Consider the following 15,843-nt stretch of genomic DNA (forward strand, 5'->3'; position numbering starts at 1 on the left):
GGGTCCGGGACACGGCTGGGTCCGGGGCACGGCTGGGTCCGGGGCACGGCTGGGTCCGGGACACGGCCCCGGTACCGGCACGGCTGGGTCCGGGACACGGCCCCGGTACCGGCACGGCTGGGTCCGGGACACGGCTGGGTCCGGGGCACGGCTGGGTCCGGGGGCACGGCTGGGTCCAGAGCCCGGCCCCGGTACCGGCACGGCTGAGTCTGGGGCACGGCTGGGTCCGGGGCACGGCTGGGTCCGGGACACGGCCCCGGTACCGGCACGGCTGGGTCCGGAGCCCGGCCCCGGTACCGGCACGGCGGCGTCCTGGTCCCGCAGTTCTTCCCCCGGTACCGGCACGGCGGTGCTCTCCTCCTGCAGCCCGGCCCCGGTACCGGCACAGCGGCGTCCTGGTCCTGCAGCCCTTCCCGGTGCCCTTCCCCCGGTCCCGGCACGGCGGCGTTGTCCCGGTTGCCCGGTCCCGGCAGCCCGGTACCGGCACGGCGGTGTTCTCCTCCTGCAGCCCTTCCCCCGGTCCCGGCACGGCGGCGTTGTCCCGGTTGCCCCGGTGCCCGCAGCCCGCTGCCGCTGCCGCTGCCGGTGCCTCAGCCCGGTGCCGGTGCCGGTGCCCGCAGCTCGGTCCCGCTGCCGCTGCCGCTGCCGCTGCCGCTGCCGCTGCCGCTGCCGCTGCCGGTGCCGCTGCCGGTGCCCGTCCCGGTGCCGCCGCCGCCGGGCCGGTCACAAGGCGGAGACCTTGACGACGCTGGCGGCCGCGCTGGGAGCGTTCGTGCCGGGGCTGCCCGGGCCGGGCCGGCTCTCGCCCTCGGGCGTCAGCGCCGGCGGCGTGGGGATGCTGATGATGGCCGTGGTGATCTGCGCGCCCTTGCAGTTCGGCCTCAGCCCGTCGTCCGGCTTCATGTTGAGGCTGGAACGGCTGGAAAACAAATTTATGCTCGGCTGGGCTCTCGGAGCCAGGCGGCAGGAAGGGGGGACGGCTGCGGTTCCTAATCAGGACCGTACCCAGCTGAAACGGTCAAAGACTCCGTTTAAACATCGCCCCTGCTCCTGCCAGGCACCGTTTATGTCTACACGGATTACACCAGGCTTTGGTAATGCTCCCCCTGGCTAGGAGACAGCTTTTCACGGGGCAAATTGTTCTGTTTCCATTTCCTTCTTGCATAATTCCAGATTATTTAAAAGGACATCTAAATACACTGGCCCGTGCAGTGCATCTTTTCAGAGCACAGGTAGTTCTTTCTGAGAAAGATGTTGTCTTTCTTGCATTTCAAATACCTCTTTCGTATTCACCGTCCCTTGATTTTTTCTATTTTATTTCTCTCTGCAGTAGCTTGAAGGATGTGACAGCTGGGAGCATTTTTATTAGATCTGCATAAATTGCATCCTATAATTAATTACAGGGGGAAAATGATAGGTTGATTTCTGTGCATCTGCACAGCTACAGGAGTCTGCTCTTTGCAGCCCGACACGTTCGTTTTCCACACGAGGCCTGTCCTTGCAGCGAGGGGAGCTCCCAGCTGGGCAGCTGCTGCTGCTGCTTTTGGGGAGTGACTGGGATGGTTTCTGACCCCTCACACATCCAGGAACGATCCCACCCTGCCTCGGGCTCAAGCTGAGCGTGGGGCAGCCCCAGGGCCGGGTGCTTCTGCCAGTGTAACCAGTACACCCAGCTGCTGGCACTGCACATGAAGAATAACATAAAGCCTTTTTTCTCTCTCCATCCCTGCCCAGTTTGGTAAGCAAGTGAAATAAGTGTTGACATTTAAAATATCACCGGCATCTGATTTAGCACCCAGAACAGTTGACATTCCCCTGAATTACTGCTTCAGGTGCTGGTTTAAAATATTGTCATATTGAAACTGAAATAGCTGGAGACTTGTTTTCTGCTTATTCGTTCATAATTCATGCTCTGAAATGCCCTTCTGGCACCAAGTAATCACTTGCTGCCCTGAAGGCGGCTTGTGTTTTGGTTTCTACATCCCTTTGATAGGAGTGGGGAGAAGAGGAATGGGACATAAAAAACCAGCCCTGGTGCACAAAAAACTTAATGGGCTGAGGGGGATTTAGAAAGTAATTTAATATTTCCAGGAATTATATGGTGAATAAATGACTCTTTTTTCAGCAATTTATGTATAAAGTGAAATTTTAAACATTTTCTATTAAGGGACACTTTACCTGTATTCTTTATGGCTTTTTAGGTCACAGCTACTAAGACACCACTGTGAAACTCCTCTTGTTTGCTTCCCAGTGATGCTTAGAGTGGCAATTTAGACTTTTGGACAATGAAAATCGGTGGAGTGTCCCAGGGAGACCATGTCAGCCCTCCAGCAGCTTTGGCTGCTGGCCACTGCCAGCCACTGCCAGCCACTGCTGCCCCCTGGTTCTGCCAGCGTGCCCATTCCCTGGGGAGGTTGCTCCGTGCCTGCCCCTCTGGGCAGGGACACCCCTGACATCCCCCTGCCAAGCTGCCCTGGACTCTGCCTGGAGCCTGCCTCTTCCCAGCACGGCCAGGAGCCAGCCTGGGGGCATCACTGGGGAGCACGGAGACGCTGCCAGCAGCCCCTGCCCCTGGCTGGGCACAGCCCTGCCAGCCCCTCCCTGAGCACAGCTGGGCACAGCTGGGCACAGCCCTGCCAGCCCCTCCCTGAGCACAGCTGGGCACAGCTGGGCACAGCCCTGCCAGCCACTCCCTGGGCACAGCTGGGCACAGCTGGGCACAGCCCTGCCAGCCCCTCCCTGGGCACAGCTGGGCACAGCTGGGCACAGCCCTGCCAGCCCCACCCTGGGCACAGCCCTTTCAGCCCTTCCAGCCCTGCCAGCTCTGCAGCTGGGCACAGCTGGACACCATGCCAAGAGCCCCACCCTGGGCACAGCCCTGCCGCCCCGCCTGCCCTCCCTGGCACCCGCACCTGGCGCTGGGCGAGGGCTGCTCGCTGCACTGGATGTGGATGGTGCTGAGCTCCTGCATGCTCCGCAGCCGCGTGGCGGGCACGCTGCAGTTGGGCAGGTGCGAGCTCTTCTTGTGGCGCCGCGAGCAGCACGAGGTGCCCAGCCCGCGGGCGCTGCCCAGCGAGGGGCTCCGCGACGAGGGGTAGTTCTGCAAGGAGCTCTCCAGGCAGTTCTGCTCGAACAGCTGCTCGTCGATGAACTCGTGGTTCTGCGGGGAGAAGCGGAGCTGTCACTGCGGGCACGGCGGCTGCGAGATGCTCCCTGCCCCGCGCTGCCAGGGCTGCCCGGGCACGGCCGAAGGACGGGACCCTGCCCTCCTGCTTCGCCCTCGGGGCCGGCAGGGACACAGGAGCAGCCGCTGCAGTGAGAAAAGGGCGAGGCTGGCGCTGCTGCCCTGCTCGCACTGCCCGGGACGGGCACGCTGCATCCACAGGATGCGAATTTCTGCTCATCTTTTGTCTGGATTCCAGAACGGCCTCAAAAAGTCTGGAATGCCACATGGTTATGAAACCCAAAGGGAGCCCACGCTCCTTTTCTTTATGCCTGGGAGCAGGATTGTATTTTATTTGGGTGATCACCTGGGTATAGAACTTAATGCTTGCATTGGCTGTTGGGTTCAAAGCATCCCTGCAGGGCATCAGCTGGGAGGAATAAACACAGCAGTGAAGAGGGAGAAGTGTTCAGGGAGAAGGAAATTCAGAAACCTGAATCTGTAAAGAGCTTTTGTGGTAAGGAACAAGAAATCCTGAAAGAAAGAGCTCATATGTGTGGCTAAGAGCACCCAGGCAGGGTGAACAGACCTCATCCAGTCCCTGTCAGCTTCAGAAAAGATGGGAAACAAAAGCAACCATGCTGAAGGCAGCCACAGATCCCACTGGGACAAGTAACAACTCCCACAGGGAACACTGCAAAGCGGAGGGAGCCACGTGCACAAACTCCCCAGCACAGGAGCAGCAGGAGAAGTAAGCAAACACTGTCCAGACATGTCACAGAGACCACAGAGAAAACATTGAATTGAAAAGGAAATACCTTGATGGTGGAAGTTCGTACAGATAACAGGGGATCATCCACAAGATAGGACAATCCCTACGGACAACATGCCAACAGAAGATAAAAACACAGTTCATTGTCCATTCCAGCATCCACAAGTTTAGTCCCAGCTCTGCATCTCTCGCCTCAGCATTCCAGCTCCAGTCTGCATGGGCAACAGACCCTTCCTTCTCTCAGGCCCCTCAACCTGAACCCTGCTGACAATGCAGCTTCTGGGTGTTCTGCTCATGGAAGCGCAACAAAACCCAGAACAAGGTTTTTGCTTTAGAGAGCCAAAGGCAGAGGCCAGCCAGGTTCCAGCTGCTGATTCACAGATCACAGGCTGGCATCGCTTTGCTCTTGTGCCACCAGTGGACTGTGGGGTTTGATCAAACTCTGTGAAAACACTGAAGAGGGGCTTGGTTGAAGGACTGGGCTCAAGGCACTCAGCACTTGGACAAAATACAGCATGTGAATGTCCAGACTCACTCTGGGAGTTGGAATGAGAGGGGAAAAACCTCCTTTTGTTTGAACCAACTCCATCTGCTGTGGGAATATGACAAAGTAATCTCTGTTGTGGCAGCTACAAGTACTCCAGGGTCACTTTGTCATCTGACACAGCAGAGCTGTGACCATTCACAGCCACTCAGCTGGAAGTGTGTGCCACGACAGCCCAGAGACCAGGTCAATAAATAATGCACTTTGAGAATCCTCTGCCTGCTTTCAGGGAGGGTGAATTGCCCATTGAAACAAGCTTACAACCATGGTACATTCCTCATTCCATTCCTGCAACTTGCTCACAAAATGACTCTTCAGTGTTTAAAAATGCTTTCACTGTAATTTACATTTCCTGTTGCACGGTGTTTTAATAGATTCTGTGGAGTACAGGATCTCCACACAAACCCATTGCACTTTCTGGCCTGGTAATTCCAGAGCAGAATCCAAACCTGCTGCCTGATTTGGTGCTACACCCTGGCAATAACTGGCTGAAAACAACACGAGGGGAAACCCCTTAGTGCAGATTCTCCTAAGTTTTGACCACAATTCAAGTATCACTGTTACTGCCATTGTTTGCTGAAAAAGAGGAACATGTGGAACATTTTCAGTCCTGGCACTCATTGTCTGAGCGGGTTTGTGAGCTGGAAGTGGTCAGCCTTTGTCAGTGTGGTGGGCTGACACAGCCAGGGTACCACAGCCCAAATTAGGGCACCACACCCCAAATTAGGGCACACTTTGGTTCCTTCAGCTCCTGAGTGATGGAGCAGCTCGTGCAGCCCCGGAGATGCTCAGCTGCCCCTGCAGGGGCCAGGATCTCTGTGAGCCCTTCCAGGAGGACAGAGGCTGCAGGCAGGGCTCTCAGCCTCTGTCTGTGAGCCAGCCTGCTCAGGTGCTCAAATGAAAGTGCCTGTGTGAAATACGGGTGACAGCAGCCAAGGTTTCAGGCAGAAGGTTCTAAACTGAAGAGTCAGGTTGTGAAATATCTGCTGGTAATGTAACACTGAAATAAAGGCAGGATGAGTTGTGTAAAACAAATCCAGTAGCCACTGATACAGGAAGAATCAGTTCCCTGCCCTCGGCACCCTTAGAGCTCCTTGGGCTCAGGTCACTGTAATTAATTCTCAGCTTCTTCCAGTGTATCTCTGAGGACTATGTGGTGCTACTTCAGCACAAGCCAAACTATGGAAGTGAAGGTGATTTGTCTAAAAGAAACCCTTGCAAGTCAGAAATCAAAAGTACATTTGATGATGGATGCAGATACAAAAAGGCATGAATATTTCAAGTGTTAACCTCTCTTCATTCTCCCTAGAATGAATCATGCTACAGATAATGTGTTCCTTCACTGCAGAACCTTTTATAAAAACCTGGAAGCAAAACATATGTATCAAATAAATATCTGAAATGTTCCCAAAGACTTCTGCATACACAATCGGTCACTAATGCAAAATAAAACTCTCGCTCCCAACACTTGCAGGATGCAAACAGAAAAGTCATGCTGCACAAACTGGCTTTGAGATAAATCAGCTGCCCTTGCGACCAGGAAAGATGTGTGCAACCTGTGAACCCTGGAGCAGAGCTCATCCTCTCTGAGCCACCCCAGGGCTGAGGGCTGTTTTTCCAGCCCGTGGGCTCTGGTCCCAGGCGTGCTGGGAGTCCCCAGAGCATCCTCCTCCCGAGGCAGCAGAGCTGTCCCCTGGTGCTGCTCAGCCCCGGGGACGGGGCGTGCTGTGTGCCTGCAGGGAAATGCACTTTGGGCCTTCCAGCAGCACTGAAAAAATGAAACTTCTTATTCTGAGATCTCCCAGCCTCGCTGACACGTGGGGGTGTTCAGAGGAGCTGCACACTGCTGCTGGCTCCGTGCAGCTGGGGGCTGAGGGCAGCAGGTAACCCCACCGTGGTCCCCCTGCACAGTGACTGCCAGCATTGCACAGACAACGAAGCAGAAATGCATTTGAGCTGCTGCAGAGCGTTCTGGGGAGCCCAGGGGTGAGGGTGGGAGTGCCAGGGGTGTGAGTGCCAGCTGTGTGTGTGTGTGTGTGTGTGTGTGAGTGTGTGAGTGCCAGGGGTGTGAGTGCCAGGTGTCAGTATGTGAGTGCCAGGTGTGAGTGTGTGTGTGCCAGGTGTGAGTGTGTGTGTGCCAGGGGTGTGTGTGTGTGTGTGTGTGTTTGTGTGAGTGCCAGGTGTGTCTGTGAGTGCCAGCTGTGTGAGACTGCCAGCCCTGGGAGTGTGTGCCAGGGTCCCCTCTAAGCCCCCATGTGTTCTGGGGAGCCCAGGTGTGCGTGTGAGTGCCAGGTGTGTGAGTGCCAGGTGTGTGAGTGCCAGGGGTGTGAGTGCCAGCCCTGGGAGTGCTGCCGGGTCCCCTCTTTGCCCCCGTGTGAGATCCCTGCCTGGCAGCCAGGCTGGGCACTGCTGGTACTCACCGTGGTTTTCTCCAGGCAGTGCAGCAGATGGTGGTGTTGGCTCTCGATTAAGGAGGTGCCTTTAGTCGTGTGCTGCTCCTCCTCGGTGGATCCCTGCATGCACAGAAAGAGGAGGGAACAGAACCCAGGCAGTGTAAGCCAGGAGAACAAGCAGGAGCAGCAGGAGCTGAAGGAGAACCACGTCCGTGCTGCCAGGCGTTCCTCCTGGCTCTCAGCAAGTTTCCTCAGCCTTTTCCTTAATGATTTCTCTCGTGCAGCCAGGGGGACTCAGAGCTGCTCCGAGGCCTGGCTGTTCCTGGGTGTTCCTGGGTGTTCCCGGGTGTTCCCGGCTGTTCCTGGGTGTTCCTGGGTGTTCCTGGGTGTTCCCAGGTGTTCCCGGCTGTTCCTGGGTGTTCCCAGGTGTTCCCGGCTGTTCCTGGGTGTTCCTGGGTGTTCCCAGGTGTTCCTGGCTGTTCCTGGGTGTTCCTGGCTGTTCCTGGGTGTTCCTGGGTGTTCCTAGCAGGGGAGGGAGCCCAGGAGGGGCTGCTGAGCTCCCACCCAGCCCCACAGGGAAGGAAAAGGAGACTCTGAGCTGCTGTGCTGGAATCAGTGCTCAGGACCTGCCTGCTCAGGAGAGGAAACGGTGGCAGAACACCCTGCCAAGCCATTGCGTGCTGCTCTCCAGGGATCAAATGCAGCTGTGGTTAAAGCACTGCATTTAATGCACCCTGCGTCCCGCTGCTCCCTGCACGTGCCTGCTCTGCACGCCGCTCCCAGGCTGCTGCTCGATGCTGGAGGGGAGGGATAACTCTGAGCTGACGGCTGCCAAAACACAGCTGAAGTGGTACATTAAGGAAGCTGACTTCCTGAGCACAGAATTAATAGATTCCTGTGGGAATGCTTCTTAGGCAGGTTATGGATGTTTTGTTGCTGTTGTTTTGGAAGATGAACATTCCCAGACGTATTTTTAGAAGTGGCCTAAAAAGAAGAAATCAGTTCCATTTTTCTTATTAACAATCCTCCTGATGAGGTAACACATCCAGCAGGTCCTGCTGGCTCCTGCTGAGACGACTGTCTCCCCTGAAGTCTGGGCTGGAATGTTTCCCATGGAGCTCCTTGGAAGCCCTAAAGCTGAGATGATGCTGCACTAAAACACTGGGAAAGGAGGGAGGAAGAGCACATACTGCAGACGGTGTATTTTTATGAGGATTTGCTGAGAGGAAATCGAAATGGGGTCTGAGAGCCAAGACAGCTTCCCCAGGGCTGGCAGGAGCCCCCGGGCAGTGGCTCAGGCTGGCAGCCCAGCCCAGCCTCTCCTCTGCCTCCCACCTCTGGCTGGGAAAGGGCTCGGGCATGGCAGAGCCCGGCGGGGTGCCAGGGACTGGCATCCTCACCTGCTCCTGGCATCCTCACCTGCTCCTGGCATCCTCACCTGCTCCTGGCAGCAGCCGGGTGGGAAGAGGCACCAGCCCTGCAGAACCTGGCCAGGCCAGGGCAGCAGCCTGGGGATCTGGCATTTTGGGAGCAGTCTGAGGAAAGGGATCCTGCAGAGAGCGGCTCCTGGCTCCTGCAGGCAGAGCCAGGCTGGGCCTTGGGCAGAAGGGGCTGCCTGGAACACAGAGCTGCTGGGGAAGCAGAGCTCTGCTCTTTGAGCAGGGGGGCCAGCCTGGCAAGGCTTTGGTGCCAGCTCCCCTTCAGTCTGCTCTTGGAAGACGTTCAGGGAGCTGCTGCTTGCTTGGGGGAGGCTGCAGCACACTGTGGTGTCAGTGCTGAAATCCAAAGTTCTTCCAGTTCACCTTGATTTCAGTGGGCCCTGGTGAGCTGGTTCAGGGGCCGGGCTGGCCCTGGCCAGGGCTTGTCTGGGGTTGTGAAAAGGCACCAGAGCTCCCAGCCTTCTGTTGCTGGGATATTCACCTCCTGGCACTGCAGCTAAGAGGGAATTTCAGCTGTACAAGGAGATTACTGCTAAGAGGATATGTAGGCTGCTGCCATGGGAAGGATCTCACCATCCCTTGAGCACTTTTGACATAAAGCCCACTAAAAAAACCTCTAAATGAGAAGAAAACAGTCTGAGTACTTCGTGCCTAGATGGCAAATGTCACAAATGCACACGTTTGTGGGGCACGAGTCTGTGCTCCTGCTGGAGGCTGATCTTCCTGCTGCTGGCCTTGGATGAATCCTTCCTTTGCCTCCCCTTCCCTGTGCTGGGGGCTCTGGGACGAGCTGCTCCCTTGGGAGGTGGTGTCGGAGTGCTGGAGCTGCTGGGACCCAGTCCTGGGCTCCTGAGCCCAATCCTGGAGTCCTGAGCCCAGTCCTGGAGTCCTGAGCCCAATGCTGGTGTTCTGAGCCCAATCCTGGAATCCTGATCCCAGTCCTGGGCTCCTGAGCCCAATCCTGGAATCCTGAGCCCAGTCCTGGGCTCCTGAGCCCAATCCTGGAGTCCTGAGCCCAATCCTGGAGTCCTGAGCCCAATGCTGGAGTTCTGAGCCCAATCCTGGAGTCCTGAGCCCAATCCTGGGCTCCTGAGCCCTCCTGGGCTCCATTTGTTGGTTTGGTTGCTGAGCCCAGCGTGGGGCTGGCCCTGCCCGCTGACCCCTCGGTGCCACAGCTCTGCTGTGCTCAGTGACCCTGGGCAGGGCTGGGCTGAGCTGGAATCCCAGCCTGGGCAGCCCCTCCTGCTCACACAAACCCTGGGCAAGGTGTCAGACAGGCCCTGGAGCGAGCAGGGAGCAGCCTGGTGCTCATTTCCCTGACAAATCTGCACAGGATGGAGAGAATGTTTTGGTGCCTGTTACAGCAGCTACACACGCCGTGCTCCTCTGTGTTCTTACAGCTTAAAAAATTTGGCTGTCTAGACTTGCTGTCATTCACATTTCGTACTCTCCAGAAGGGTTTGTTGCTCTGCTGGAAAATGAAGGACATAACATCTTGCCTCGTGGAGTTGAACTGGACACGTAGACCTGTAGGGAAGAATGCTCTGCACTTCTGTAATTAATGAGTGTCTCTACCTGGGCAGAGAGACACGCTGGGCCTTGCCTCTGGCCCGAACCCAGCTGGGATTCCATGATTTAGAGTTATAAACCCACCAGGAAGGAAGTTACAGCCAAAACCTTGTGAAAACCTGCTGCAGGAGCCCCTGTAGATCTAAATTTAGTTATTAATGGGTGAAAATATCTTCTAGAACTTCTTCAGAGATGTTTCTGTTTTCCTTCCTGTGTCTACAGTAGCTTTTTAGCCAAAATGATCCTTTTCCCACTTACTTTTGGGCAGGTGCCAGAAAATGAACCCGTTCAGCCAATATTTCTCTCAGCCTCGTGCATTTTGGACTTGAGCACTGGTGTGCAGCTGCTCTTCCCTGAGTGGTCTTGGCAGGGAGTTTGGTTGACAAGAGGAGTGAGGAGATCCTGGTTGGGATGACAGGCTGGAAGATCAAGTGAAGACTGAGTGATCCTGCTAAGCTCTCCTGGCAATTTTAAAGATCAGAAACCTGAAGCTTAAAAGGAAATGTTACATTTTTAGCCCAATCTTTGCATGTTTCTGGGTAATGAGATAGCAGGATCCCAGCAGAGCTGACTTCAGTGCTGAGCCTTTCCTGAGTGGGGATGAAGCTCTGGGATAGGTGTGAGCAGTCCTGGCTCACTGGATGCAGAAGCTGCTCCTGAGCTGCTCCGCAGTGCCAGAAGTCCACGGAGCCGATTTGCTGAGCGTGGCTGCATGTGCAGGGAGGAGACGAGGCTGGAGGGTGCCAGAAGGATGCAGCTTGTTTTGGAAGGGAGAGCAGAGCCTCTCCCTCCTTCCAAACCTGTGCTGGGTGAGAAGCGCCTCAGTGCAGAGTTCAGAGATCAGGGAAGGGCCAGGTCTGTGCGTCTCAGGCTGCTCTGAGCACATCCCACACACCAGAGCCACGTGCTCCAGTCCTGGCAGCACATTTACAGGGGCTGCAGGGGTTTCAGCTGTGACCTTACAGAATGGTGGGGCTGGAAAAGCCCCCAGCTCCCCCAGCTGCTCCTCAGAGAGCTCCTCACACTCTCATCCCTGCTCTGCTGCTCCTCCCCGGGCACAAAAGCAGGGATGTGTCCCAGGGAGAGTGAAATTGAGGATTAGATCCCAAGTGGGGCTGCACAAATGAGTCCTTAGGTGGCTCCGGGGCTCAGTCATTCTTCATCTCTTTCTCTTTGCTCCCCACGTGCATGAAAGGCTGATTTATTTGAAATGAAATCCATGAAATGTGCTAATACCTGCTCTGGTGTTGATCAGGCTTAATGTAATAACCTCCTCTCGTGTCTGCTGGTTCTGCTGAGCAATCTGAGCACTTAAAACTTTCCTCCTCCTGAGCAGCCAGAGGCCTCTGGAGGCCTTTAAAGATAAACCCAGCACCAGGCAGCCTGAACAGGAGCCAGGGAATATTTCCCTGTCCGGTTGCAGATGATCACATTGTACATCTGAGACCCTAAAGCACGGATGGGGGCAGTGGATGTTTGTCGTGTAAATCAGGCCAGCCCCAGCAGCTCCGGCACAGGCAGGCTCAGAGGGAGCTGTGAGCCTGCTCCTGGCTGCGGGGCTGGCTCCTGTGCAGCTCCTGTGCAGCTCCTGTGCAGCTCAGGGCCAGCTCAGGGAAACCTTCCCTGCCCTGCAGCAGCTGGATTCCAGCTGTGCCTGCACACCTGTGTGGGACCCCGTGTGCCAGGCTGGGGACGAGGGGGAGCTGGGAGCCAGGGAGGGGCTGGCAGGGGCAGAAACAGGGGCAGGGACAGGAACGGGGGCAGGAGAAGGAGCAGGAGAAGTGTCAGGAACAGGAACAGGAACGGGGCAGGAGCAGGAACAGGGCACGGGCAGGGGCAGGGGCAGGGGCAGGAACAGGAACGGGGCAGGAGCAGGAACAGGGCATGGGCAGGGGCGGGAACATGAACAGGGGCAGGGGCAGGGGCAGGGGCAGGGGCAGGGGCAGGGACAGGAACGGGGCAGGAGCAGGAACAGGGCAGGGGCAGGGGCAGGAACATGAACAGGGGCAGGGGCAGGGGCAGGGGCAGGGGCAGGGGCAGCAGCTGCCGGGCACTCACCGGGAGCTCCAGGGCCTCGTTGAGCAGCCCGTTGCGCTTGCTGTGCAGGTAGGCGTTGGAGCTGCCCGTCTTGGCCACGCGGATCCGCGCCAGGCGCGCCTTCTGTGGGAGAGACAGCGGGGTCAGAGAGACAGCGGGGTCAGGGAGACAGCAGGGTCAGGGAGAGACAGCGGGGTCAGGGAGAGACAGTGGGGTCAGAGAGACAGCAGGGTCAGGGAGAGACAGCGGGGTCAGAGAGAGACAGCGGGGTCAGGGACAGACAGCGGGGTCAGGGACAGACAGCGGGGTCAGAGAGACAGTGGGGTCAGAGAGACAGCGGGGTCAGAGAGACAGCGGGGTCAGAGAGACAGCGGGGTCAGGGACAGACAGTGGGGCCAGAGAGACAGCGGGGTCAGGGACAGACAGTGGGGCCAGAGAGACAGCGGGGTCAGGGACAGACAGCAGGGTCAGGGAGAGACAGCGGGGTCAGGGACAGACAGCGGGGCCAGAGAGACAGCGGGGTCAGGGACAGACAGCAGGGTCAGGGACAGACAGCGGGGTCAGGGACAGACAGAGGGGTCAGAGAGACAGCGGGGTCAGAGAGACAGCAGGGTCAGGGACAGACAGCGGGGTCAGAGAGACAGCGGGGTCAGGGACAGACAGAGGGGTCAGAGAGACAGCGGGGTCAGAGAGACAGCAGGGTCAGGGACAGACAGCGGGGTCAGAGAGACAGCGGGGTCAGGGACAGAGCAGGGTCAGGGACAGACAGCAGGGTCAGGGACAGACAGTGGGGTCAGGGACAGACAGCAGGGTCAGGGACAGACAGCAGGGTTAGGGAGAGAGAGTGGGGTCAGGGACAGACAGAGGGGTCAGGGACAGACAGTGGGGTCAGGGACAGACAGCAGGGTCAGGGATAGACAGCGGGGTCAGGGACAGACAGCAGGGTCAGGGACAGACAGCAGGGTCAGGGACAGACAGCGGGGTCAGGGACAGACAGCGGGGTCAGGGACAGACAGCAGGGTCAGGGAGACAGCGGGGTCAGGGACAGACAGCAGGGTCAGGGACAGAGCAGGGTCAGGGACAGACAGCGGGGTCAGGGACAGAACAGGGTCAGGGACAGACAGCGGGGTCAGGGACAGACAGCGGGGTCAGGGACAGACAGCAGGGTCAGGGACAGTGGGGTTAAGTATGAGAAACAATGCTGCAGGGACAGAGGGCCCTCGGGGAGCGTGGGCTGTGGCACTGCTGCTTCACTGACTGGCACCTGATGAAACAACTCTGTCCTAAAACACCTCCAGGGGGACACGTTAGGTGATAAGAAGCAGTCCAGAATAATGCCAACAAGAAAAACGAAGACCCTACCTCTTCTTTTTTGATCATTTTTGATAATTCCTTTTAGCATTTTCCTTTTTCTTTTCAATTGCTGCCTGCTTCTCTGTTGAGTGATTTGCCTTTTTTCTTTTCTACTGTTAATTTATGACTCAAATGCCATTAAAAGTAAATACATTAAATAGCTGCAGCTATTAAAAAATAATTACATTGTGCTGTAGTTTAAAATGCTGCATAATCCCTTAAATAACATGGAGCTCGTGATTTTCCCTTCTAATTAGAGGTGCTAATGGGTAAACGCTGTAGGATGAGGAAAGGCAGGAGGCAAATTTCTGCAGTGGGCCCAGAGAGTGGAGCCATTTCGGGAGCTCCGTCCCTGTCCAGCTGCGAGCCACTCTGGCCCTCAGTACTGGAAATATTTGAAATATTCCTTTAACCTCAAGACCTTGTGCCCATGCAGCCAATTTCTCAGGCAGACACGCACAGGGTAAAGTCTGCAGCTTTAATTGGGTGACACAGACTATGGCCAGCCATAAAAATAGGTCTTCTTTTGACCCCCCAGAATGGGGACACCTGAAATTGGCTTCATTTTCCACACCTCACCTAGATTTCCTTGTCCCATTTTGAGGCTGAGCCTCCTGATCTCACAGTGTGGGGGTGAGATCTCTGTGCTGGGCACAGGGCATGGACTGAGAACACGAGAGCTGAAACTGGATCCTCACTTTTTGGGAACACCTTCCCAAGCTGCTGTGCTGCTCCAGGCCCTGAAAAGGACTGGCCTTAGGCTGGAACCTGGAACAGAATCCGTGGGACTGCTGCTGTGGAATGGGGTCGTGGCAGAGACAGGATGAGGGACTGAGCAATATTCCATTTTCCAGCTACATGGCATTGTCCCTCTGCTCCTGAAAGTTCCATTTCCATTAAATGCTTTCTTCTAAACCCAACTCTGTGCCCTTGTGTGCCTGTTCCTTACTTTTCACAGTGATCTCTCTCCTCTAGCAGTGGATTTTGGAGGTGGTTTTCCCAGGGATGCTCTGATGGTCACCGCCGAAGGTTCCCGATTCTCTCTGTGCCTGATAAAATATCAGCTCCTTTGCTAGAGGAATTGCCAGTGCCCAGCTTTCCTCACCTGTAGCAGGGAAGGTTCATCCTCGTCTCCAGTTGAGTCAATTGTTAAAGTGGATTCAGTCTCAGGCTGTTGTAATGAACATTATTCCCTCTGCCTCCAGGCTAGCAGGGGATCAAATATTAATAGCTGTACTCCATGTGGAGTGGAAATGGTTCTGAGGTCTGTTCCCTTCTCCTTTTGAAACAGGGCCACTTGCTATCTAAATAATTAAGCCCCACAGCTTTTGTAGTTTAGAACAGACGTTGTTATTTTAGAAAATGTCAGTGGGGCAGGACAGAAGTTAATCCTGCTCTCTCACACAAAGGATTGGCGGGGATCGGCACAGCGCCCAGCTCCGGGTCCCCATCGTGATTAAATTTGGTAGATATCTTGATTAACTCAGCTAGAGAAGTTAATTAAAATTGGTGCCTAAAATTGGTTTGGCCCTCCAGACAGTTTCCTCCATTGGACTAGAAAGAACTTTAAAACAACAGCTCAGGTTTTTCTGTGAATGTGTGTGCAAATGTGAGTCCTCTGAAAGCTCTGTCAGGAGGCACAAGCTCTGCCTCTGTCCCGTGGCTCTGTGGGCTCTGGCACTTTGATCAAGTGAGCAGCAAAGACAGCAAAGAAGGCTTTGAGATCTGCCAAATTCTGCCAGTTTTTACCACACGTGGGCAGGTTTTTGCCACCCCTGTCCCGTGGAGCTCAGCGCTCCTGGCCTGGGCAGGCGGGGGCCTGTGGCTCTCTGGCCTTCTGCTGCAAACATCACTTTTGGGGAGGGGTGATTGTCTTCTGCATCTTCTCCCCCAGATGTGACAGACTAAAGGTCAGCAGGGCCGGGCCTGAGATCACTGTTACTGAAATAACCCCTGCACAGGAGGCTAAAAAAGGAAAAGCAAACGGCACACTGTGTCTGCATGGAGATGGGGAGAGGAGTTGCTAGGAAACCACAGGATCTCAAAATGCATATGACCTAATCTGGAAGATAATTTATATGATGAAAATAATAATACTAATGACAGCCACTTACAGGTTAGAATGATTAATTTGGTTATCTTGGAGCCCACGTGTTCCTCAGAGCAGGATGGAAGGCAGGGCTCGGTAACTTTGGGCTTGGCTGGTTTTTAAGAATCTGGAGGCTCAGGATGAGCGGGAGGCAGTGAAGACCTGCACAGGTGGGGAGGGTGCAGCGTCCTGGGTGCCTGCACTGCCCAAAGGGGCTGGCAGAGGACAGAGAAGAGCCTGACTTCATCCCTTTGCTTTTTGGAGAAGTGCAGGGAGCAGGAGCTGCTGCCTGGGAGAAATGCTTACCAGATGGCAGGCTCAGGAAACAGCTAATTATTATTTATTAATGATCTTCATCCAGCTCTTATGGAGATAACGCTCACTCTTGATTTATGTGGGATAAAAAACTATTAGGCTAGAACCTATGACACCATTCCCTATTTGCCAGACAGCTTCAGCTCTCCAGCTCCTCTGCTCCTGAGCA

At 55.8% G+C, this 15,843-nt stretch overlaps 1 protein-coding gene across 3 annotated transcripts in view; it reads right to left on the minus strand.

Moving 5' to 3' along the window:
* Positions 1-696: 696 nt before the first annotated feature.
* KCND3 (potassium voltage-gated channel subfamily D member 3) overlaps positions 697-15,843 on the minus strand; it is a 95,958-nt gene continuing 80,811 nt past the window's right edge. For all 3 annotated transcript variants that reach the window (XM_021539495.2, XM_021539497.2, XM_021539496.2), the window contains exons 4-7: positions 11,939-12,040; positions 6,900-6,992; positions 2,913-3,160; positions 697-919 (exon numbers count right to left, since the gene is read on the minus strand). In XM_021539495.2, the coding sequence (XP_021395170.1) occupies positions 724-919; positions 2,913-3,160; positions 6,900-6,992; positions 11,939-12,040 (639 nt within the window). In that variant the 3' untranslated portion in view covers positions 697-723. The remainder of the gene's footprint in view (positions 920-2,912; positions 3,161-6,899; positions 6,993-11,938; positions 12,041-15,843) is intronic.

The sequence above is a fragment of the Lonchura striata genome, chromosome 30 (assembly GCF_046129695.1).
Source record: "Lonchura striata isolate bLonStr1 chromosome 30, bLonStr1.mat, whole genome shotgun sequence".
NCBI lineage: Eukaryota > Metazoa > Chordata > Aves > Passeriformes > Estrildidae > Lonchura > Lonchura striata.